Source organism: Eschscholzia californica, unplaced genomic scaffold (genome assembly GCF_041429995.1).
Source record: "Eschscholzia californica isolate CP2 unplaced genomic scaffold, dmEscCali1.0.p SCAF_2, whole genome shotgun sequence".
Lineage (NCBI taxonomy): Eukaryota > Viridiplantae > Streptophyta > Magnoliopsida > Ranunculales > Papaveraceae > Eschscholzia > Eschscholzia californica.
The window spans coordinates 44,828,863-44,854,336 of record NW_028238309.1 but is presented as its reverse complement, the minus strand read 5'-3'; the positions used below and the strand labels follow the sequence as shown (position 1 = coordinate 44,854,336).

The window sequence follows — 25,474 nt, the reverse complement described above, 5'->3', positions numbered from 1 at the left end:
CGGCCGGAAAATTTTCCGGCCGGCGACCTTATTCGGGGAAGATGAAGGTGAGTTGGATAGAGAGAGAGAGGTGAGTTGGAAGAGAGAGAGGTGAGTTGGAAAGATAGAGAGGTGAATTGGAGAGAAAGAGATGGGTGAGTTGTAGAGAGAGATGGGTGAGTTGTAGAGAGAGATGAGGTGGAGAGAGAGAGAGGGGTGAGGTGGAAATAATGTTTTTTAAATGTTTTAAATTTAAAATTAAGAAGGGTAGTAATGACATTTACTTGAAAATAGGGGGCCATATTTGAATTTACGAAAAAAAAGGGGCCATAAAGGAAGCTGGTCACAAAGTAGGGGGCCATATAGGAATTAACTCATAAAAAAAATACTAGAACCCTAATAAGAATAATATTCTTCATCCTTTCATCTCATTGGTTTGTTAATAAATCAATGGAGGAACAAAACATGATATAATCTAGAGAGAGAAACTACCCTTCCACAAATTAATCTGTTTTTCTATCATAAGTAACTAAATATGTTTGATTTGATTTCCAAACCCTAGATACCAAGTGAGAATACTCCACAATCGGACTTATTGGCATCAAGTTGTCTTTAGTGCAGGGCTTAGCTAGTTCCTTCCCATCCATCTTCAAACTATCACCTCACAAGCACTTCTTAATAGTCTAACAAATCACAAGGAAACTGTTCCTTGGCATCTCATGCCTTACCCGAAGCCGTACCATCCTCACCAATTTGGCAATTATTAGGGTTTGGAATTGTGCTCAATAATCTCACTCCATGTAGTGATAACACAATCTGCCCTTATGGTTTACTGATCTTAAAAAACAGGTGTAACTCAAGCTTTGAGTGAAACTCTCGACGCTAGAAGTATTTCTCATCTGGAAATTAGTTTTCTCACTGTTTAGAGTAAATCACAAATGAACAAAAGTTGAATGTTCTAATTTCATCTATAATTTGAGCATTGTGAGGTTTGCTCTATTCAAATTTTATTTCCCACCAAAAAGAATTACATCAACACCATTCAATATACATAATATAGATCTATCTCTCTCTCTTCTGAAATCTGAAATCGATAACCATTTAGATGGTAGTGTACTAATAAACTACACTTAGGGGGTATGTGTTTCAATGTTACTATACAAAACTCTGCCCATGGTTACCTTCTATAATTCAGAAACTTTCGTCATCCCCTTTTTCTATATAAATTAAACAGAGTGACTAAAGATGATAGTACAATTTACTTCTTTTTTGTACTCACCATACAGATATAAGCCAATACACGACTAACTACACCATATATCAGAAGAACACCTACACAACGGTTCCAAGCTCGGACATCATAAGACTTTTCCATGAGTGAACCGCACCATGTTATCAACCAAACTCCAGAATACCTGCAAAAAACAACAAGAAAAACATTAAATCTCCCGAAATTTTCATAGATAAGAACATAGTTTTTACAGCTTTTAAGCCCAAATCGGGGAAGTCTTTCAGTTAAGAGAAGTGATTTTTTGAGGTGGATTGTTTCATAAACTAATGCTAACAAAAGAAAGACTAAGAATCATGTCAAACCTTTTCGCATTTGATATCATGAAAGCTTCCAAAGCCCATTTAGGATAGGAGAAATCAGATATCACCTTCAAGAATCCAGTTCTTGGCTTACTTGCTATAAGAGTAAAAACAACAGGAAGTAGAACGGATGCCTGGGCAAAATAAAAATAGCTAGTTAGAAACAAGAAAAATAGTTTAGAGTAGAAAAGCTAAAGCTTTAAGGGAGAGTCGTTCAGTGAAAGTACGAACCAGTTGGGCTGGACCAGGATGGAGCAAGATAGATAATGCATAGCCAATCCCAGTCACACAATAGACAAGGCAAACTAGAACAAAGTAATTGTCGATGAATGAAGACCTGGGACTGTTGAAGAAATAGAACATAGATAGATAAACGACAGGCTTAACAAGTATACTGAAAAGATCAATTGTATCCTTCGATAAGAAATAAGCAAGGCTGCTCATGCCCGAAGCGCTCTCCCTCCAGTATATTAACTTGTCCAATGAAAATGATCTCAAAGCAGCAATCTTACATAGGAGAGCTGCAAGTCGACAGAAAAAAACTTAGAGGTCTGACCTACGAAGGAAAAAATAGGCTTTCATGGAGTAACAAAAGAGGAACATAATCACAGATAGGAGCTCTAAGTTTTGCTACTTACAAACTGCTATGATTGTGAATGTGTAACCTTCTCCTCCAAAGTTCTCATCAGTCACTTTAGCAATTGTTCCTAAGCTGGCGCCGGCAAGTAATAAAATCAAAAGATCCATTGCTTGTACTTTAGCTTCTCGCAATCGTTGTTTGCTAACCCTGAAGCATAATCGTAGGACAGTAAGAACAAAAGATCTATAAATCAAAAATTTATTTCCCCTAGTATTTTGTTGAAGTCCAAGGGACTTGAGGAAGATGTTCACGAGAACAAAGGATATATGTGGTTTCGTTCAGTTTTTCTTTCTATCTAATTAAGAGAGGGCAATATTTAGCAGTAGTGACTCACCTCCCAAGGTAATATATGTACTGTCGATATACACCAGGAGTGTTGCGGTTGGATAAATCATTCAACTTTAAGAAATTGAGCAGTATATGCTCCCGCCGCAGCTCGACGTTACACTTAACATCTTGCCATAGGTCTCCTGCGAAAGAATGGTTGTCCTCGTCTTCAGCACTGGAATGATCTGCCACATTACTCGTATCCCGATAATTGGAAGTAGAAGCGATATCAGCTACACAGTGTTGCATATCTGGTGGTACCGGGTAACCATTATAAAGCATGAATCTCACGGGAAGCTGTGTCATGTCAATATTTGTAGTTGGTTTCACAATACCCTCCAGAATATCAATGAAGTGATCTGGAGGATTAACACGATCAGGAACAATAATCCCGAGGTTGGCGAAGTACTCTTCAACTTTCCTTACCGGTCCAAGATATACAGTAAGACCTCCTTTGGCTAAAAGTATTAGATCATCGAACATCTTGAAGAGGGTATAGCTGCAATGATTATTCAGCGTTTGAGAGATGAGAGAACATATACTCACACACTCTTACTGTCTTACAGATGCATATAGGTAAAGGTAAAACCATGTATATGAATGTTTAAGTATTGCTACCTGGGTTGGTGAACTACCATACAGATGTTTACCCCTTCAAGAGCCTCACGGCGAAGTGCTCTGAGAAGTAAGTGAGAAGATGAACTGTCCAGACCAGATGTTGGTTCATCCAAAAGGAGTAAAGAAGGTTCCATTACCATTTCCAACCCAACGTTTACCCGTTTCCTTTGTCCTCCGGAAATTCCTCGTTGCTCTACTGTGCCAACCAACGAATCTCTTACAGCTTGTAGACCCAAGGACTCGATAACTCTTTCAACAACGAGAACTTTATCCGCTTTAGGCATGTCAGCGGATAACCTAAAACAATCAGATATTCAACCAAGAGAATGAACCGAGTTAGAAATGAAATTAAACTTCCACTTTAAGTACCGAGAAAATTAAACGTAGAGCAGACGCCAAAGACCAAGACACTCCAGAGGAGTGGGGTATGGAATCTTGGAAAACACCACAGTTAGGCCATGACTCATCGGAGGAAGTTGACAAGAAAAACAAGTTTCAATGAACTAAAGCAAAAAGTCCCGATAACTAGTTGAAGTTTTAGGTAGTTAGGATGCATGCGTCATTTACTAGACTAAAGCAAAATGACGGGGCTGATTTGCAAGTGACAAGCAACTCTTTAGTCAAAATAAAACATATTTGAAGCTCAGAATCTTCACGATTGATGTATGGGAGTAGCAAATGGACCCAGTACCCAACCATTATTCATTTACAGTCCCTGGAGGGCCTGAAAGAATTGGCACAAAATCTAATCATATCCAACTTAGTAGGTTTTCATCTGACTGGGCTTAAAAGAGTTTAAGTTTTTAGCATTATAAACCAACACAAGCTCAACTGATTGACACTTCACAATTACCTACTTTATAATTCCATATAACACAAGAATTAGCTCGGGAATTCTGCTATAGTCTTTCTTATTTCAAATTAAACAAAATAAAGATTGGGACTTTGGATGGAGCAGAATGAGTACGGTGGAAACTGAAACTCGACTTTTTAGAGCCCATAACAAGGCCATCTAATTTGATCAAGTGTAAGTGTTAAAATGAAACTACCACGGGCGACTCTCACGTACAAAAAAGTACCGTACACTAACTACTAGTTGCATACCTGCACTTGGCACTGAACTGGAGATTTTCCTCCACTGTCAAATTCCCATGAACAATATCATCTTGAGGCACAAATCCAATAATCTTCTTATAAGAGTGGATGGATTCATTTCTTCCATTAATAAGAATCAAACCTGTCTTTGTGCATCCAGTAGCTTTTCCAGCCAAAGCATTAAGAAATGTTGTTTTCCCAGCTCCAGATGGACCCATGACAGCAGAAACACGCCCAGGACTGATTTTTCCAGTAACACACCTCAGGAGATGTTTGTGTTTTCCTTTTAAAGTAAGAGTTAGATCTTTAAAAGCAACCTCAATCTCAGGTCTGGTGCTCGTCACTCTTCGAGTAGCCATGTCAATTACTCCAGAAAACGACATGTCCTTGTTTTCTTGTTCTAGAGATTTCTCCTTCTCAAGTTTACCATAAGCGTATTCGAATATTTGGGTGTTAGTATGTAGATTTCTTACCTTTGGCTTTTTCCATTTAATATGCTTATCCCCACTTTCAAAACTGGAGCTTGAATCAAGTGAATGCACCGCTTTTGTGTGATTACTTAGTTCCTTATTATCTGTTTTTGCTGCTGCAGATGGTTCCTCAGATGCAACCGAAATATCTGTTGAAAATATAGGATCATCTGGCCCAGCCCTAGCTTGACCTATCACTATCATTTCCTCTGGTCGTGTACCAGAACTTTTAAGAGAAAATGTACGCGAAATTTGGCTCTGCAATCCAAGTACACTCTTCTTAGCAATTGCTCTTGCTGCTTTCCACCTCTCACGAGCACGTGCAGATTTTTTAGCGCTCCTTGCTGCAGTTTCCCTCGATTTGGCTTGTCTTTTTTCACGAATGCGGAGAACTTGATCTGAGCAGCTATAAATAATGAGTAACAAAGTACTCAATGCAGCCTAAGTTGACAATAAATTACTATTAGTTGTCGAGTCAGGAAAAATGTGATTATTCATCAATATGTATCACATGATTAAAAGGAAGATACTTGTTATCTATAAATTGTTGCTGTATCTCCAAAAAAAGGTTGCAAGAATTTTTAAAACGACCCAGGTTAAAGAAGCGCATTACTAGGTCAATAAGTCAAAGAGTAAGATCTATAAGGTTTAGTAAGTATATAAATTCCTAATGAGCTCCACTAGGAAATAAGTCAAAGAGTAATCAGATAATGCAAAAATCTCAAACAGATGATAATGCACTTAATATAAAAAGGGAGTGATCATTTTTGTAGGTTTCTAGGTTAATAGTGTGTCTATACTTACTATAAGGAATGCCCCATACACATGGAGATTTTGAGTTGCTGCGTTCGAATTGCAAGAAGTCAACTTGATGCACCCTGCGAGGAGACGACGAGGAATTCAAGGTCAATTTTATTCGTTAAGTTTCAGTGTGATGTTTCACAACAGAAAATTGTAAACCACTCAAAACTCAAAGTCTAAGAAGTGTATAACAAATAGAAATGCCAAATGAAACAAAATTAAGGCATGCAAAATACAGAAATCAAAATCTCTAAGTTTCCTCTTAAGTTATGTCAAACTGCAAAGACTACTAGCACTTCTTAACGTTTACCAATGAAGAGTGAAGACTTACTTTCTTGAGATGTAGAACCAGTGCGGCAGTAATGCCTGAATGGGTTGAGAAAAAAAAAGATCAGTAAAAGAGGAGAAAGTTGCTTATAAAGAACATAACTAATCGAGATGGAGACCAGAAGATACTGTCCATCGTGAGCAATAAAGGCATGTATTGCAGTTCCAGGACAAATTCATTACCCGCTACTGCATGGATTTTTTATGACGGGAGAGGGGCAGTATGACCCTGCTGGACAGAATAAGTTTCTACCACTCTCAATATCAGCCCAAGTATCTGCTCCCCCACAAGTATGGTTTGGTTGTCCATGAGGTAGTGGGTAATTATACCTGTAAAAATTTTGCAGCAGGTATTACAAAATATACAATAAATTTTTTTTGCAGCCGGTATTATAAAGTAACTATAGTATCTCAACTTACGGATTACATATGCCAGTAGTTTCATTGAGTTTTGCAAGTGGACAATAAGCACCTAAAGGGCAAGCTTCATGAAAAGATAAACAACGGCAATCAATAAAAATTAGCAAACCTCTCCTCGATGAATATAATCCAGATGAACAACTTGGCTCTGAAAGGGTCTAACAGTTCAGTTTGTTTAATCGTAAGAAGAAAGGATTCAACAGTTCAAATACTTACGTATCATACAAGTAATACCACGAGGGCAGAAAAAACCCTCACAACAAGACTGACATTCACGAGTTCTACTAGGTATGTCATCTGAATATTTCAGATCAATCTTATTTTGTATGGGGATTCCACAAGCCCATCCTGGTTCACAGCCAGAATTCCATGTGGTGGAATTACAATTCCTATTAGGTTCCAAGGAGTTGATGCTTTTTGATCCCTTTCCAAAGAAATTGCGGAAGTAGAAATCTATTTCTGCTTCTGTACAAAGGCGGTGAAGAATATCTCCTGTTGATTAAATTGACTACATTATTAAATATGCAATCAAGAATTCAAGATATGGTACAGTTAAACAGTTAAGCAGAAATATAATGGCTAGAAAGAAGCATTATATCGAGGGCGTTCATGGAAAAGAAAAAAATAGTTAGTAGAGTGATCTTACTTTCATTCATATCTCTCAAGTAGAAGTCCTACGTACGTACCTCTTGTTTTTTTAATGCAAGATACTAAGAAACTTGGATCAGAAGAATAATCAAATGCCCCATGCCATTCTGCATTCCTGAAAAATATCAAAAACCTCAACAAATGACTAATTCCAACTTATTTCCTAAAAAAAAAAAACTAATTCCCTAAATTAGTTAACAAATTTTCCAGACCAAGGGTTCCGGCGAAGGGACCATTCCCTTCGCCGGAACTTAAAGAGAGAGTGAGAAGAGAGAGGCAGTGAAGAGGGAGACGGCCGGAGAGAAAGATCCGGCCGGAGAACAGAGATAGTGGAGAGATAAGGTGCGTTTGGTGACTTATTGTTTTTGGGGTTATTTCCCAAATGGCCCCCAACTTTGTGACCAGCTTCCTGCCTGGCCCCCTACTTTAGCAAAAATACCCATATGACCCCCTTTTTCCGTAATCTTTAACATTCCGTTAACTAGTCATATTCTCACGAAGAGATGAGATGGAGGAGAGAGAATATGACTGATTAACGGAATGTTAAAGATAACGGAAAAAGGGGGCCATATGTGTATATTTGCTAAGTAGGGGGTCAGGCAGGATGCTGGTCACAAAGTTAGGGGCCATTTGGGAAATAACCCTTTTTTTTTAGGTTCCCACCTTTTTCTCTCGATTTTTTTTTAATTTCTCCGAACCGCCTACTTTGATTTTTAACACTTACAAGTGATTATCACTTAGTAAGTGATATCAATTGTAAGTAGGGTCGGGAAACCGATCCGAAAATTCGAAACCCGACCCTAACCGCCCGGACCCGTGACGCCCGACAACCGAGAAGAACCAGTTCGGGCGGGCCCGCCCCGAAATTTTGGTCGGGCACGGGCGGGACTCGGGTAAGGTGTCTTACCTGAGTTCCGACCCATTAGGTCTGCTCACTTGAAGCCCGCCACCCGCCCCCCCCGAAGTATCACCCGTTCTGCCCCCCGTTAGCTAGGTTTATCTCTCCGCCCGTTACATACCCGAGTCCAATTACGTGATCCAACGACTAAGACATCCCCAATAGTTGGATCATAAGGGGTCGGACTAAAAACCCTAGCCGACCCTTCATATCCTCTTAAATACCCCCAAACCCTAATACCATATTATAACTCTTTAGTAACCTCCACCACTCCATCGCCCCCTTCTCTAGGTCTCTCACTTCTCTGAATTTCTGTCTTTAGTCTTTACCAGTCCACTTAATCTCTCTCTAATACCCTAAGTTTCTTTCTCTAGTATGTAGAAACCTTCACCCTAATACCCTAAGTTTCTAAAACCTAGGTTCATATTACTCTAATTCATCTATGATTCCGACGATCGATCTTAAATTGGTTTCACTTTTAGTACCTATTCATAAATTTCTCATGGATTTTATAATATTCAAGTTGCAATCTTGCACCATTGAAGTCATTGGAAGTTCGAAATTGGGAATTCACTGATCACGAGTAAAGCTTAGAAACAGAACCATGTACTCTACAAAATGTATGTTTCAGAGATGAATCCTATTGATGTAATTTTTGTTTTCTTTTTTGATGTTGATATTGTTATATTTGATGTAAGTTGTAGTTGATGATGTTGATATTGTTATATCAGAGATGAATCCTATGGAAAGCACAGAGGATACAACCATTAAGCTTAAGAGAATGTCTGAATTCAAATTTGAAAAAACTTGTTAGAATAATGTGTTACAAATCAGTTTGACCTTCACTGAAAACTTGAAAAATTAGGGTTTCTTTTACTTGTAAATGAACCTTAAACTTAGGGTTTTTTTTCCTTGTTCTTTTTAAATACTTTTTTAGTAAAATTACCTGTGCCCGTCCGCCCGAGTCTGATGGAGCTCGCTCGGGCAGGCGGGCTCGGACGGGCTACGCCCCTGTATTGGTTGCTTCTGTCCAGCCCGATCCGCCTGGCAAGTAGGTGCGGGCTAGGCAATATAGTGCCCGATCCGCCCGAGTTCGGCTATATTATGCTCAAGCCCGTCCGAACTCGCCCGATTCCCACCCCTAATTGTAAGTGGTATGAAAATTTGTTTTCCGTCGCTTCTGAGTGCTTGATTTTGTATTAATTTTAACTGTTATAAAAAGGTCGCTGATTTGGAGAAATAAGAAACTTACTAGGACAAAATTTTTATAAAAAACTGGTCAACTAATATATTTTCAAATTGTTATTGGAAATAAAAATTTGTTCATCGTTTCATTTCCATACTGGCAAAGGTCTCCAGTAAACTACCATTACCGGCTGCCTTAACTTTTTTTGCAACTTGAATCTCAATGTTTCCATGGATGGGAGATTTTAGCATTCAGGTAAAAAGAAAGTCTTTTGTTTCTCTAATTAGGGTTTTCTTTTCTTCATTTAGGAAATTTGTTTTCTCTTTTAAGATTGGATTTTTTTGTCTAAAATCAAGCTAGGGTTAAACAATATAGATCTCTAGAAATAATCAACTTGAACAAATTGAAGCAATTAGTGGATATGAATTTGAAAAATTTAAAAAGAGATTATGTGGCAACTAAGGAATAAAGGTTTCTCCTTTGAATCTACCACCGCCAGTCTCGTGAATTGAGAAAAAACAATAAGTAGAATAGAAAAAACCTAGAACGAAGACTCTGCGGAGTCCAAGCGACCTTCTTTGATGAAAGGAAAGTGAAAGGCGGAAGGCAGAGAATCCATCAACCGAGTCTAAAGAGAGAAAGAGATAGTGAGAGGAAAGAAAGAGGGAGGAAATGAGTTACTGACTTTCTCTCTCTAGAGCAAAACAGAGAAAATACGAACAACTGAAAGAAAGACAAAGAGAGGGAACAAAGAAAAATGCCTTATTTACCTAAAATTTTCTTTCTTTTTCCACCACAGAAATTCAGGGAAGGCAATCCAAGAATATTTTAATTTCCCCTTAAAATTTGTTATCCTAGAAAATCTTCTGAATTTCATTCCTTTAAAAATTTTCACCATGGATAATATTTTTATTTTCCCAAATCCGCGGCCTATAAAATGAAAATATCTATTTTAAACTTAATGTATTTACATGTTAGCATTTCATATTAATTCATTAAGCTCAAGAGTTCAGGTAAAAGAAAATTACGATATATGAATACTGTGTCAAAAATATTAATCGCAAGAATTATAAAGGAGAAATAGCTTAGTTGTATCATGGAGTTAGGGTGTTACGTGATTAGTGAAGGAAGAAATGCAAAAAAAAGTTTAGGAGGAGAACTTATGTGAAGAATGAGTGAAGATGGGGATGAGTCATCACTAGAAAATCTTCTAAATAAACACGTCATTTTTACCACTTATAAATTAAGTGCAGAAAAATAAGTTCCACCTCTCAATTTACTTTTTCAAACTTACTTTGCCACCAATTTAGAAGTGATTTTCGGTTATTAAATGAAAACAAATGACGTAAAATTACCAACCCACACTTAATAAGTGAAAATGACGTGCAAAAATCAAACACCTCTATCTTTAATTCCCTGATTTTATGGCATCTCAAAATGAAAAGAAACATAAAAGTAGAAAGAAGTTCAAATAAAAACTTACACATCCTGGAAGCAAAAATCTAATTTCTTACTGACTATCCCCAAGAAGAAATTAGTGACATTGGAGAGACGGCTCTCAGCAAAAGATTTCAGTTTCGGAATCAAATTAGGGTTTCCTGTTTGACGATATTCTTGCCAGAATTGAGGATATTCTTGCCAGGATTGACACACTACTTGCCACCAGGAAAAGTTCAAAATAATCAATACAAAGAATAAGAACAACCGAATCCGACTAACCCCGATTCCAATTTTACTCATCTTGATCTTCAATAAGCTAGTTATAGAAAACTAAATATTTCGAATTTTATAGTGGATGATTGATTTTGTTACTGAATAAAGATTGATCCATTGTGTGATCACAGTATTAAATATATATATTTTTGATTAAGAAACAATGAATTTAAGAGGGTAAACCGATTGAACATTAATAATAAAAAAGGTTACAACATTTTACTGAAATCTAGGGTTTGGACATAAGAGAAGAAGATGGGAGATTATTAGGGGGGAAATGGTTGACGAATTTTTGGGGGGGAAGACTGCAAAAGAGTGAAATATAAAGAGAGTGGAGTGGAGGAGGGAGGAGTTGATTTTTCAGCTTGATAAAATGGAGAATAGTCGTCTTCTTGTTATAGCCGTTGGATTTTTATGGGATTGGATCCAACGGACAACTGTAATGATTAATATGGTTGACGAATTTTTGGAGGGGAAGACTTGAAGAGAGGGAAATATAAGGGAAGGGGACTAATATTAAGAGTGCCGTGGAGGACGGAGGAGTTGATTTTTCAGCTTGTTCAGAGATAAAATGGAGAACAGTCGTTTTCTTGTTATAGGCGTTTGGATTTATACAACAAATTAAAAATTTTGGTGAGGAATCTAATTGTTTTTAACATACATGGCATGACTGCAGGGCCGACCCTGACATTTTGGTGGCCCGAAACGAGTTATTATGATGTGGCCCCCTTTTATACGTTTTCATGGTTATGCAAATTTATACAACTATTTTTTTTTTGTTGAACTCTTATACAACTATTTATTTACAACAACAATTTAATGGTTAACGGAGATGTTTTATATCTGGATGTTAAGTAACAATTTTTTTCTATATTAATTTATTTAGCGAACATAAGAGATGGAGTGCAATCATTCATATTTGTGCATCATGTATCTGATGCTTTCAGAAAGCATATTTCACAAAGATAATCATGTAAGCTTTAATAATTTCGTAAAATTCAGCCGTGATACTGAAAGTTTTGTCATATTCTTGAATATGTTCTTCGTAGAAGACCTAAGTAATTACGGAGTTCGTCCAAAGGAGGTGCATCCCTAATTAAATAAAAAAATGAGGTAGATCCCTAGCACAAATTATATTTAAGAGTCAAATTTTTTTTTAATAATAAAAACAATAATAAGCACAAATAATAAATTAATAAAAAAATCTGTGTTTACATGGTTTATTCACAATTTTGTGATTTATGTAAAGTTTTATTCTCTTTGGTTGTTGTCATTTTTAGCATGTTGCTATGCTTAATAACTTTGTCATTACAAGAAGTAGAAACTAAATGTTACATACACTTCTAAAGATCTAATTTTATATATTGATTCTAATGAAAATAATATATACATAATTTTATATAATTACATAATTATACATATGCAATGAGTGATGTAACAAAAAAACGAGGCAGAGAGTGTGATATGGATTGAAGATAAATTTTTTTTTGGAAAGGATTGAAAATAAACTTGAAATAAAAAAAAGAAATTGAAAATAAAGAGAGGCCACCTAGAGAGATGAGAATACAGGGAGAGAGAAAGAGGAGTAATGGAGTGAGAGGGAAAACCGTAGAGTAATGAAGTGGGGCGTACCCTTATTTAGAGAAAGGAATGAATTGGGTTAAAAAGGATGGGCCCACCCTTTTGTGTTAGTTGGATAGCTGCTCGTTCCTCCCTCTCCCGTTACATAGTGGGCTTCCAAATGTGTCCTTGCCTCCAATCTTGACTGAACTCTATAAGCGCCCCTTGCAAATGAGGCCCCCAAAATTCGGTGGCCCAAAGCGAGGCTTTGCTCGCTTTGGGCCAGGGCCACCCTTGCATGACTGTTAGATTGTGAGTTGTGACTGAAATAATGGGTTAACATCGTTTTGGCTCTCCAAATATGCCAACGGGCTATTTCGGTCTCTTCATTAACATAAACGATAGGAAAATGTTATCTTTTGATTTTCTTTCTAATATTGTTCCTTTTCTCCCCAATAAATACTTTACTATTATTAATAACTTTATCTTTATTCTTTATTTTTCAATCATTAGATATTGATTTTCACAATACAAAAAAGAGGTTGGTTGACTCTGTTTTAACAAAATTATCGACCGACGAATTCATCAAGTGGTTAAAACAAATAGAGAGGGTCATGTCTCTCTTTTTCTAAAACCCCCTGAGGAGGTTTCTCCCTCCCTTCAAATGTGAGTTAGACTAGCGAGTGAAGAAAACCCCATTCAGTCAGTGTTTGAGAGAGAAGGGAGAGGAAGAAGATCTCTCTCACTCCAATTTAACCGGTCCACGAAATTTACCCACCGGTAATCTTATGCCAAGAAGGAAGTTGGATGACCTCTATCTTCATCCAAAATTTGATTAGTGACAAAGATATAAAAGAAAAGGAAGATACAGAAGATATTAACACGAGTGAATAAAAACTAAAGTTAACATTTTTCTAATAGTTTTGTTAACCAAGGGAGCAAAACGGCAGGTTTGAAAATGAGAGGCCTAAATGGAAATTGGTCATCTTTTGGGTAGCCAAAAGTGAACACTGCCCAAACCCATTTTATAATCAAAAAACGACAATTGTAAAAGTTTTCTAATTCTTTTTACCCCCTACAGATGACCAACTCACCAGAATGATCCTACAAAAGTGACCAATTTTCAAAATAGCCCAAAACTATTACAAGTTTGTCATTTCTTTATTTTTGTTACATTTGTATTCGTTCATTTTAATTCCATCTTGGTCACGTCTCAAACGCGACGGGGAAATCGAGTTTTGCATGTTGCGGACTCTAAGTTTGGAACGGTCTCGGCCAGATGGCCGAGACATCCACGCGGCTGGCCGGGACACGTCCCAGATGCGTCCTAGACAGTTTTTAACAACTTCTAACATTTCAAACTTCCAAATTTTTTTTTCTTTGCTTCTCAAGTTATTGTTCCAAAGTTTTAGAATACTTTTAAAACCCAATTTTGATTTTCAAACAACTTGTAAAATCGATGAAAATCAATTCTTTTGAAAAACTTTTCAAACCCGAAATTTATCAAAATCGAACTCTTTTGAAACTCTTTTCAATCATCAATTTTGAAATCAACTTGAATAACTTTTAAATCCCATTCAAAACTAAACAAATTGATGTCTAAAAATACTTTTAGACACATCTATCTATCTAAACAAGCATAGATTTAGTCCGAAACTTAGCCAAAATTAGCTACGTGCAAGATGCTCTGACGCCACTGTAGGGTTATGGTGTCTCCTAGTGTTCTAACCGGAATCTCAGACTTCTAATGTCTGACACTAGTATCCCCAAGATCTCATGCATAAGCAAATAACGAACTAAGTTTGTTAGAGATTAACTTAATCGCTATATCCCACAAACTAATACGGTTGAATAAGAAGACCAAGAGCTCCAATTGTTGCTCATCTACTTGAGACACCGAGTAATCAACTTGATCTCCCACCTTTAAGTTAGCTATAACTCCAATGGTGGTTAGACGAAGAACACCTTGTTCTTTAGATTAGATAGATTGTTGGGAACTATTCTCTCTTTCTTTCTCTACTTGATGTTGTAGAGTTAGAAATCTCTTTGAGAATTCTCCAGACCTTATTCAACTCTAATGAAGGGTCTTATATAGAATCCTTAAGTTAGATTCCAACCCTAATTAGGTTTCCTAAAAGCCAAAATAGAAGCAGAATAAGAATTTCTTCAAAAATAGAGACCTCTTTCTATTTCTCTCTCTCCCTTACTATGGCCGGCAAGAATAAGCCCTAATAGAGCATATCTGGCCAACCCTACTAATGGCCTTAAATCTCCTTTAAGTGCCCGATCCAAATACCCCTTTATTAGGGCTTTTGTATTATCTTTCCCTTGACTTTCTTTAAGCCTTTTGGACATATTTCTGGGTCTAACCCATGTTTATATGTCTCATCCCTATAGTCATATCTTCTGATCAAATCGACACTCTTTGGTGTAACCCGATGTAGGATCCAGACGAATTTAGCCGCGAGTGGCCTCGTGATTCGACGATCGTAGTTGGTTTCTAGCTACACACTGCGATCCCTAAACCATCCGGATTTGATGATCTTCATCAATTGTCTTATCCGACAAATTGCTCGCAGTGTATCTTTGGCCGAAGGACATCTCTTTGAAAGAAGACAAAGTAATTAAACTGTAAATCACACTTAAGACCAACAATAAGAGAGTGAGATTACTTCCCTGCCGTTGTTAGGGGTGTTCATTTAGTATCCAAACCGACCGATCCAATCCGATCCAAACAGATTTCAACGGTTTGGATACCGATCCAATAGTATTCCGGATTGGTTCGGATGTTAAAATGGCAAAACCGAGTGGTTTGGATCGGTTTATGGATTTGGTTGACGGATAACCGAACAAACCGAACCAAACCATGTATTGTTATTATATATATAAATATAAATGATAGGAATGATGAACGGTTGAGATTTAATAGTTAAGTTAGTTCCATGTTTGTTAATATCGTAACTTAATGCATGTGTAACAGAAGTAAATGGCGTGGAGAGTTGTAGCTTAATTCAATAGTTAAGTTAGTTCCGCGTTTTTAAGTCGAAAGTGCGAAATTTTATATATGGTAAAATATCACAGGTGGTTCGGTTATCCAACCGATCCAAACCGTTCATGCATAGTTCGGATCGGTAACCGAACCAAACCATGAGCGGATTGGTTCGGATTTAGATTTGAAAAAACCGAACCCTTCGGTTTGGACTTTGGATTGGCCGAAAAAGTCGGTTATCCAACCGATGTTCACCCCTAGCCGTTGTAGCTCCTCACGATCCTTTTCTTGATGTTTCTTCTTGAAACTGTTACTTGGATTGGTGGAATCAGTAGTGAGTTCCTGGTTGATCAGTGATTTGTTGTTGGTTAGAGTTTCGGCCAGCCAAGCGTCTTTTGGATCTACTCTTCGGTGAAGCTCCCTTATTGCTAAGTCAAATCTTGATGTCTGATTTCCAATTTGTGTTGGTATAGTAGATTGGAGGCTTTAGGGTTGAGATGATGATGATGACAGAGGGATTGAAGCTCTACGATTAGGTTTAATGGAGAATGGAAGATGGTAGTTAGGGTTTTGCGAAAAAAGGAAAGAGAAAGCAAAAATTGCCTGCTCCACGTCAGGCGAGGAACTCTCCTCAAGAAAAAAAAATGATCTATTCAAGTGTAACTCAAACTTGGAGTAAAACTCTCGAGGCTGAAGTATTTCTCAATTGGAATTTAGTTTTCTCACTGCTTACAGTAAATCACAAGTAAACAATGATAAAACTGTGAGTTTGAATCAAATAATAGAACCAATTGTTCTTCCAAATCCTTACTAAAAACTGCAATGTTCTCATTTTCGTCTATAATTTGAGCATTGTGAGGTTTGCTCTACAGAAATTTTATTTCCCACCAAAAAGAATTACATGAAACACCATTCAATATGCATAATACAGATTTCTCTCTCTCTCTCTCTCTCTCTCTCTCTCTCTCTCTCTCTCTCTTCTGAAATCTGAAATCCATAACCATTTAGATGGTAGTGTCCTAATAAACTACACTTAGGGGGTATGTTTTCCCAATGTTGTTACTATACAGAACTCTCTGTTCATGTTTATCTTCTCTTTTTTCATTCCCTGATGCTTTATAACTTCATCCCCTTTTTCTATATAAATTAAATAGAGTGACTGAAGATGATAAGTCCGATTTACTTCTTTTTCGTACTTACCATACAGATGTAAGCTAACACACGACTAACTGCACCATATATCAGAAGAATACCTAAACAACGGTTCCAAGCTCGGACATCATAACCGGTTTTCATGAGTGAACCACACCGTGTTATCAACCAAACTCCAGAATACCTGCAGAAAACAAAAAGAAAAACATTAAACAAGCAGTATACACATCTGGCAAGATAATATGAGATCTTCGGAAATTTTCATAGATAAGAACATAATTTTTACAGCTTTTAAGCACAAATCAGGGAAGTCTTCAGTTAAGAAAAGTGATATTTAGAGCTAGATTGTTTCATAAAGTAATCCTAACAAAAGAAAGACTTAAGAATCATGTCAAACCTTTTGGCATTTGATATCACGAAAGCTTCCAAAGCCCATTTAGGATAGCAGAAATCAGGTATCACCTTCATGTATCCAGTTCTCGGCTGAGTTGCTATAAGAGTAAAAACAACAGGAAGTAGAACGGACGCCTGAGCAAAATCAAAAAGCTAGTTAGAAACAAGAAAAATAGATTAGAGTAGAAAAAGTAAAGCTTTAAGAGAGAGTCGTTCAGTGAAAGTACGAACCAGTTGGGCTGGACCAGGATGGAGAAAGATAGAAAATGCATAGCCAATCCCAGTCACACAGTAGACAAGGCAAACTAGAACAGTGTAATTGTCGATGAATGAAGACCTGGGACTGTTGAAGAAATAGAACATAGATAGATAAACGACGGGCTTAACAAGTATACTGAAAAGATCAATTGTATCCTTCGATAAGAAATAAGCAAGGCTGCTCATGCCCGAAGCGCTCTCCCTCCAGTATATTAACTTGTCCAATGAAAATGATCTCAAAGCAGCAATCTTACATAGGAGAGCTGCAAGTCGACAGAAAAAAAATTAGAGGTCTGAACTACGGAGGAAAAAAGAGGAGCATAATAAAATCAGAAGATCCATTGCTACTTACAAACTGCTATGACTGTGTATGTGTAACCTGCTGCTCCAAAGGTCTCATCACTCACTTTAGCAATTATTCCTAAGCTGGCTCCAGCAAGTAATAAAATCAGAAGATCCATTGCTTGTACTTTAGCTTCCCTCAAACGTTGTTTGCTAACCCTGAAGCATAATCGTAAGACAGTAAGAACTAAAGATCTATCAATTGAAAACTTATTTCCCCTAGTCTTTTGTTGAAGTCAACCAACGGACTTGAGGAAGATGTTCATTGGTTTCATTCAGTTTTTCTTTCAGTCTAACTAAGCGAGCGCAATATTTAGCAGTAGTGACTCACCTCCCAAGGTAATATCTGTACTGTCTATATGCACCAGGAGTTTTGCGGTTGGATAAATCCTTCAACTTTAAGAAATTGAGCAGTATATGCTCCCGCCGCAGCTCAACGTTACACTTAACATCTTGCCATAGGTCTCCCGCGAAAGACTGGTTGTCATCGTCTTCAGCACTGGCACGATCTGCCACATTACTCGTATCCCGATAATTGGAAGTAGAAGCAATATCAGCTCCACAGTGTTGCATATCTGGTGGAACTGGGTAACCATTATAAAGCATGAATCTCACGGGAAGCTGTGTCATGTCAATATTTGTGGTTGGTTTCACAATACCCTCCAGAATATCGATGAAGTGATCTGGAGGATTAACACGATCAGGAACAATAATCCCGAGGTTGGCGAAGTACTCTTCAACTTTCCTTACCGGTCCATGATATACAGTAAGACCTCCCTTGGCTAAAAGTATTAGATCATCGAACATCTTGAAGAGGGTATAGCTGCAATGATTATTCAGCGTTTGAGAGATGAGAGAAATTAAATGATTCAACATATACTCACACACTCTTACACATGCATATATGTAAAGAGAAAACCATGTGTATGAATGTCTAACTATTGCTACCTGGGTTGGTGAACCACCATACAGATGTTTACCCCTTCAAGAGCCTCACGGCGAAGTGCTCTGAGAAGTAAGTGAGAAGATGAACTGTCCAGACCAGATGTTGGTTCATCTAAAATCAGTAAAGAAGGTTCCATTACCATTTCCAACCCAACATTTACCCGTTTCCTTTGTCCTCCAGAAATTCCTCGTTGCTCTACTGTTCCAACCAACGAATCTCTTACAGCTTGGAGACCCAAGGACTCGATAACTCTTTCAACAACCAGAACTTTATCCGCTTTTGGCATGTCAGCGGAGAGCCTAAAACAATCAACCAAGAGAATGAACCGAGTTAGCAATGAAATTAATCTTTCACTTTTCATGAAGTAGCGAGAAAATTAAACGTAGAGCAGACGTCAAAGATCCGAGTGGAGTATGGAATTGGGAAACACCACAATTAGGCCATGACTCATCAGAGAAAGTTGACAACAAAAACAAGTTTCAATGAACTAAAGAAAAAGGCCCCAATAACTAGTTGAAGTTTTAGGTAGTTAGGATGCATCCACCATTTACTAGACTAAAGCAACATAACGGGGCTGATTTGCAACTGACAAGTAACTCTTTAGTCAAAATAAAACCTATTTTAAAGCTCGGAATTTTCACAATTGATGTGTGGGAGTACCAAATGGACTCAGTACCCAACTGTTATTCATTTTACAGTCTTCCATGGAGGGCCTAAAAGAACTGGCACAAAATCTAATCATATCCAACTTAGTAGGTTTTCATCGGACTGGGCTTAAAAGAGTTTAAGTTTTTAGCAAGGTCGGCTGTAGTCTTTCTTATTTCAAATTAAATAAAATAAACGTTGGGACTTTGGAGGGAGCAGAATGAGTGTGGTGGAAACTGAAACTCGACTTTTTAGAGCCGATAACAAGGCCATCTAATTTGATAAAGTGTAAGTGTTAAAATGGAATACCACGGACGACTCTCACGTACAAAAAAGTACCACAGACACAGACAGTCAAAAGTGACAAAACCGCAAATTGCTTTCACATGCTAGACTAATTACTAGTTGCATACCTGCACTTGGCACTGAACTGGAGATTTTCCTCCACTGTCAAATTCCCATGAACAATATCATCTTGAGGCACAAATCCTATAATCTTCTTATACGAGTGGATGGATTCATTTCTTCCATTAATAAGAATCAAACCTGTCATTGTGCATCCAGTAGCTTTTCCAGCCAAAGCATTAAGAAATGTTGTTTTCCCAGCTCCAGATGGACCCATGACAGCAGAAACACGACCAGGCCTGATTTTTCCAGTAACACACCTCAGGAGATGTTTGTGTTTTCCTTTTAAAGTAAGGGTTAGATCTTTAAAAGCAACCTCAATCACCGGTCTGGTGCTCGTCACTCTTCGAGTAGCCATGTTAATTACTCCAGAAAACGACATGTTCTTATTCTGCTGTTCTAGAGCTTTCTCCTTCTCAAGTTTACCATACGCGTATTCGAATATTTGGGTGTTAGTATGCAGATGTCTTACCTTTGGCTTCTGCCTTTTTATATGCTTATCCCCACTTTCAAAACTGGAGCTTGAATCATAACTTTCAGAATGCTCATCAAGTGAATGCACCGCCTTTGTGTGATTACTTGGTTCCTTGTTATTTGTTTTTGCTGCTGCAGATGGTTCCTCAGATGCAACTGAAATATCTGTTGAAAATATAGGATCATCTGGCCCAGCACTAGCTTGATCTAGCATTATCATTTCCTCTGGTTGTGTACCAGAACTTTTAAGAGAAAATGTACGCGACATTTGCCTCTGCAATCCAAGTACACCCTTCTTAGCAATTGCTCTTGCTGCTTTCCACCTTTCACGAGCATGTGCAGATTCTTTAGCGCTCCTTGCTGCAGTTTCCCTCGATTTGGCTTGTCTTCTTTCACGAATGCTGAGAACTTGATCTGAGCAGCTATAAATAATGAGTAACAAAGTACTCAATGCAGCCTAAGTTGACCATTAATTACTATCAGTTGTCGAGTTAGGAAAAATGTGAAAACTAGAAGTGTAAAACCAAACATGATTATTCATCAATATGTATCACATGATTTGAAGGAAGATACTTGTCATCTATAAATTGTTGCTGTCTCTCCAAAAAAAAGTTGCAAGAAATTTTTAAACTGACCCAGCTTAAAGAAGCGCATTACTAGCATCATTTTCAAGAAATCGATAGCACCACAAGAATTTTTCTTCTGAAACATTTTATTGCGTATCATCTACGAGTATGATCTATAAGGTTTAATAAGTATATGAATTCCTAATGAGCTCCACCTGGAAATAAGTCAAAGAGTAATAAGATAATGCAAAAAACTCAAACAGATGATATCTTCTCTGGTACAACTTTTCCAATAGGGAGCAATTAATATAAAAGGGAGTGATCATTTTTGTAGGTTTCTAGGTTAATAATGTGTCTATACTTACTATAAGGAATGCCCCATATACATGGAGATGTTGAGTTGCCGTATTTGAATTGCAAGAAGTCAACTTGAAGCACCCTGCGAGGAGCCGAGGAGGAATTCAAGGTCAATTTTATTCGTTAAGTTTGAATGTGATGTTTCACAACTGAAAATTGTAAACCACTCAAAACTCAAAGTCTAAGAAGTGTATAACAAATAGAAATGCCAAATGAAACAAAATAAAGGCATGCAAAATACAGACATCAACATCTCCGAGTTTCCTCTTTAGTTATGTGAAACTGCGAAGACTACTAGCACTTTTTAACGTTTACCAATGAAGACTTACTTTTTTGAGATGTAGAACCAGTGCGGCAGTAATGCCTGAATGGGTTGAGAAAAAATAGATCAGTAAAAGAGGAAAAGGTTGCTTATAAAGAATATAACTAATCGAGATGGACTGATGGAGACCAGAAGATACTGTCCATAGTGAGCAATAAAGGTGTATTGCAGTTCTGGGACAAATTCATTACCCGCTACTGCATGGAAATTTTTTGACGGTAGAGGGGCAGTATGACCCTGCTGAACAGAATACGTTGCTACTACTCCTAATATCAGCCCAAGTATCTGCTCCCCCACAAGTATGGTTTTGGTGTCCAGGAGGTAGTGGGTAACTATATCTGTAAAATTTTGCAGCAGGTATTATAAAATATACAATAAAAGAACATAAGATCCACTAAGTAACTATAGTATCTCAACTTACGGATCACATATGCCAGTAGTTTCATTGAGTTCTGCAAGTGGACAATAAGCACCTAAAGGGCAAGCTTCATGAAAAGATAAACAACAGCAATCAATAAAATTAGCAAACGTCTCCTTGATGAATATAATCCAGACGACCAACTTCGCTCTGAAAGGGTGAAGTAACCAAGTGCAGTTACTGGGTATAAAAAAAAGTAGATTTTGGGGAAACGAGTGGTAGATTTTACAAATTTTCACCCTGGTATTGGATACGTAATAGCAACTTTCAGCAGATATGTGAAACTAAGACTGTTTCAACACTAAAATGTAAAAAAGAGAAAAAGGAAAATGTGAGCACGTTATGTTCGGGACGTTAAACAAACTGCATATGGTGATTTCCTGACCAAGATGAGGTCTTAGTATTTTAGACATTTCTGACCAATAGATTTTACTATTTTAAACATAATTTGCCGTCCATTCTATTGCATTTATCTTCTCGGTATTCAATCCAAAGTTCAGTTGTTTAATCGTAAGAAGATAGGATTCAGAAGTTCAAATACTTACGTATCATACAGGTAAGACCACGAGGGCAGAAAAAACCCGCACAACAAGACTGACAGTCACGAGTTCTACTAGGTATGTCCTTTGAATTTTTCAGATCAATCTTTTGATCTAGGCCAATTCCACAAGCCCATCCTGGTTCACAGCCAGGATTCCATGTGGTCAAATTACAATTCCTATTAGGTTCCAAGGAGTTGATGCTTTTCGATCCCCTTTCCAAGAAACTGCGGAAGTAGAACTTTATTTCTGCTGCTGTACAAAGGCGGTGAACGATATCTCCTGTTGATTGAATTCACTACATTATTAAATATGCAATCAAGATACGGTACAGTTGAACAGATAACATTTTGCAGAAATTAAAAAGGCAAATGGCTCGACAGAAGCTAAGATGTTTGGTAAATTTAGATTTTTGTCACAACATTTGTTTCATTCCCCACAGGTCGGAATTACAAGTTCAAATAATGAGAACGTAGCAACGCAGGATACAAATTCTTTTCAGAACTAGGGATGACTTGAATCACATCTTCATAAATAACAAAGAATTTCGAGGTACAATAAAGCTTTTTGTACGGGAGAATCGAGGGCGTTCATGGAAAAGAAAAAAATAGATCAGATGTTGCCACTAATTCAAATCCATGTAGGCATGGTTCTTTGATTGGAAAATTTTCTGTAAGCATGGACATATTCTACTTTATGATCATGTAACATATAAACCAATATATCACTCCAAAACCGAAGATTCTGTTTCGACAAAGGGGGAAACGAAATTCATAGATCTGATTCAAAATTAGCAAACATAAACAGAACATTAGCTAAACCTATGATAATGAGAAACATAAACTAGAAAGTATTTGTTTTTGATCTAGTATGGTGTAAGAAACAGCAGACACAGTACCGATCCGCCATATTAATCAGCAAATCTGGCTATTTTGATAGATTTACAATGTCCCATGGGATTTTAAGTTCTAAGAAATTGAACAAAAGATATATTAAAGAAGTAGTTAGTAGAGTGATCCTACTTTCATTAATATCTCTCAAGTAAAAGTCCTACCTACCTACCTCTTGTTCTTTCAATGCAAGATTCTAAGAAACCCAGATCAGAAGAATAATTAAATGCCACATTCCATTCTGCATTCCTGAAAAATAACAAAAACCTCATAACTAATTCCAACTAAATTACCCATCAAAACGAACAAGGACAAAAACCCTAATTTCTGATTTTATCAAATCTTAAAGTGAAAAGAAACATAAAAGTAGAAAGAAGTTCAAATCCAAAAAAAAAAAACAACTTACACATCCTTGACGCAAAAATCTAATTTGTTACTGACTTCACCCAAGAAGATATTAGTGACATTGGAGAGCCCGCTGTAAACAAGAGATGTCATGAATGGAATCAAATTAGGGTTTCCTGTTTGACGATATTCTTGCCAGGATTGACACACTACTTGCCGCCGGGAAAAGTTCAGAATAATCAATATAAAGAAGAAGAACATTGGAATCCGACTAACTCCGATTCCAATTTTACTCATCTTGATCTTCAATGAGCTATAGAAAACTACAGATTTTGAAGAAACAGTGAAAAAATTTGTAAGTAGTGTAAAATCAACAAGCTGATTGGTAAGTTTCTATTTCTGGAAATTTTACAGTTCATGATTGATTTTGTTACTGAATAAAGATTGATCCATTGTGTGATCACAGTATTAAATATATAAGAAACAATGAATTTAAGAGGATAAACACTTAATTAGTTGAGATCAATACTGAGAGTAATCACCGTCATTACTGATTAGAACATTAATTTAATAATAATGATAAAGTTACAACATTTTACTGAAATCTAGGGTTTGGACATAAGAGATGAAGATGGGAGATTAATTAGGGGGAAATGGTTGACGAATTTTTGGGGGGAAGGCTGGAAGAGAGAGAAATATAAAGAGAGTGCCGTGGAGGAGGGAAGGAGGAGCTGATTTTTTTCAGCTTGTTCAGAGACAAAATGGAAAACAGTCGTCTTCTTGTTATAGGCGTTGGACTTTTACGGATTTGGATCCAACGGTAGCGATGAATTCTAGGACGTAGTCAAATAGTTGAATGATAGTTGAGTATGACTAAAGAAATTAACCAGCGATTAACGGCTTATTGTATAGTAATTAGTACAAATTAATGAGAGTAATGCTACCTTGACCCCCGCTTACACATAGATGTGATTAGATTAATTAGTACAGTGTGTTAATTTCCAGAATCTGGATCATACCATGTCTCATTAAATTAACCTTGTGGTGTTTAAAAATGGTTGCCCCATTCAAATAAAGTAACGTATCGGTCTCTAGAAAACGTTACACTTGTTAAGAGAAACTAAAAATCTTCGTGACAAATCTAATAGCTTTTAACGTGCATGGCATGACTGTTAGGTTGTGAGTTGTGACTGAAATAATGGGCTAACACAGTTTTGGCCCTACAAATATGACCAATTGGCTATTTTGGTCTCTTCACTGACAAAAATGATAGGGGCATGTTATCTTTTGATTTTCTTTCCAACCTTGTTCTTTTTCTCCCCAATAAATACTTTACTATCATGAATAACTTTATACTGTTCTTTATCTCTCAATCATAAGAGTCTTATTTCAAAATACAAAAAGAGGTCGATTGACCTCCTTTTGACAAAATTAGCGACCGACGAATTTGTTGAACGGTTAAAACAAATAGAGAGAGTCATGTCTCTCTTTTACTAGAACCTCATGAGGAGGTTTCTTCCTCTTCAAATGAGAATTAGACTAGCGAGTGAAGAAGAAAACCCCTTTCAGACAGTGTTTGAGAGAGAAGGGAGAAGAAGAAGATCTCTTTCACTCCATTCAAATAAAATAACGTATCGGTCTCTAGAAAACGTTATACTTGTTAATTAGGAGAAACTAAAAATCTTCGTGACAAATCTAATAGCTTTTAACGTGCATGGCATGACTGTTAGGTTGTGAGTTGTGACTGAAATAATGGGCTAACACCGTTTTGGCCCTACAAATATGACCAATTGGCTATTTTGGTCTCTTCACTAACAAAAATGATAGGGGCATGTTATCTTTTGATTTTCTTTCCACCATTGTTCTTTTTCTCCCCAATAAATACTTTACTATCATGAATAACTTTATATTGTTCTTTATCTCTCAATCATAAGAGTCTGATTTCAAAATACAAAAAGAGGTCGATTGACCTCCTTTTGACAAAATTAGCGACCGACGAATTAATTTGTTGAACGGTTAAAACAAATAGAGAGAGTCATGTCTCTCTTTTACTAGAACCTCATGAGGAGGTTTCTTCCTCTTCAAATGAGAATTAGACTAGCGAGTGAAGAACAACACCCCTTTCAGACAGTGTTTGAGAGAGAAGGGAGAGGAATAAGAT

General features: G+C 37.1%; 2 protein-coding genes across 7 annotated transcripts; both read right to left on the bottom strand.

Annotated features, from left to right (window-relative positions):
* Positions 1-1,027: 1,027 nt before the first annotated feature.
* On the bottom strand, positions 1,028-16,259 carry LOC147558251 (ABC transporter G family member 28-like). 5 transcript variants are annotated; one of them, XM_086659811.1, is made up of 16 exons: positions 15,517-16,215; positions 14,090-14,948; positions 10,483-10,651; positions 6,954-7,030; positions 6,484-6,759; positions 6,268-6,331; positions 6,031-6,177; positions 5,852-5,886; positions 5,524-5,597; positions 4,259-5,160; positions 3,155-3,451; positions 2,544-3,035; positions 2,208-2,356; positions 1,801-2,090; positions 1,573-1,703; positions 1,028-1,394 (listed from the first exon to the last, which is right to left on the bottom strand). In XM_086659811.1, coding segments are annotated over exons 2-16 (3,261 nt in total). In that variant the 5' UTR covers positions 14,091-14,948; positions 15,517-16,215; the 3' UTR covers positions 1,028-1,237. The 5 variants fall into 5 exon arrangements, with proteins under 5 accessions (XP_086515937.1, XP_086515939.1, XP_086515940.1 ...); XM_086659813.1 differs by lacking the exon at positions 10,483-10,651 and having other exon boundaries at positions 15,517-16,257; XM_086659814.1 differs by lacking the exons at positions 6,954-7,030; positions 10,483-10,651 and having other exon boundaries at positions 15,517-16,259.
* On the bottom strand, positions 16,093-24,281 carry LOC147558250 (ABC transporter G family member 28-like). 2 transcript variants are annotated; one of them, XM_086659816.1, is made up of 14 exons: positions 23,375-24,281; positions 23,141-23,217; positions 22,085-22,360; positions 21,543-21,606; positions 21,313-21,459; positions 21,129-21,163; positions 20,808-20,881; positions 19,411-20,333; positions 18,355-18,651; positions 17,738-18,229; positions 17,417-17,565; positions 17,038-17,327; positions 16,811-16,941; positions 16,093-16,597 (listed from the first exon to the last, which is right to left on the bottom strand). In XM_086659816.1, exons 1-14 carry the CDS (start codon positions 23,608-23,610, stop codon positions 16,441-16,443), a joined length of 3,348 nt encoding a protein of 1,115 aa, XP_086515942.1. In that variant the 5' UTR covers positions 23,611-24,281; the 3' UTR covers positions 16,093-16,440. The 2 variants fall into 2 exon arrangements, with proteins under 2 accessions (XP_086515942.1, XP_086515943.1); XM_086659817.1 differs by lacking the exon at positions 23,375-24,281 and having other exon boundaries at positions 22,977-23,153.
* Between the last annotated feature and the right edge of the window lie 1,193 nt (positions 24,282-25,474).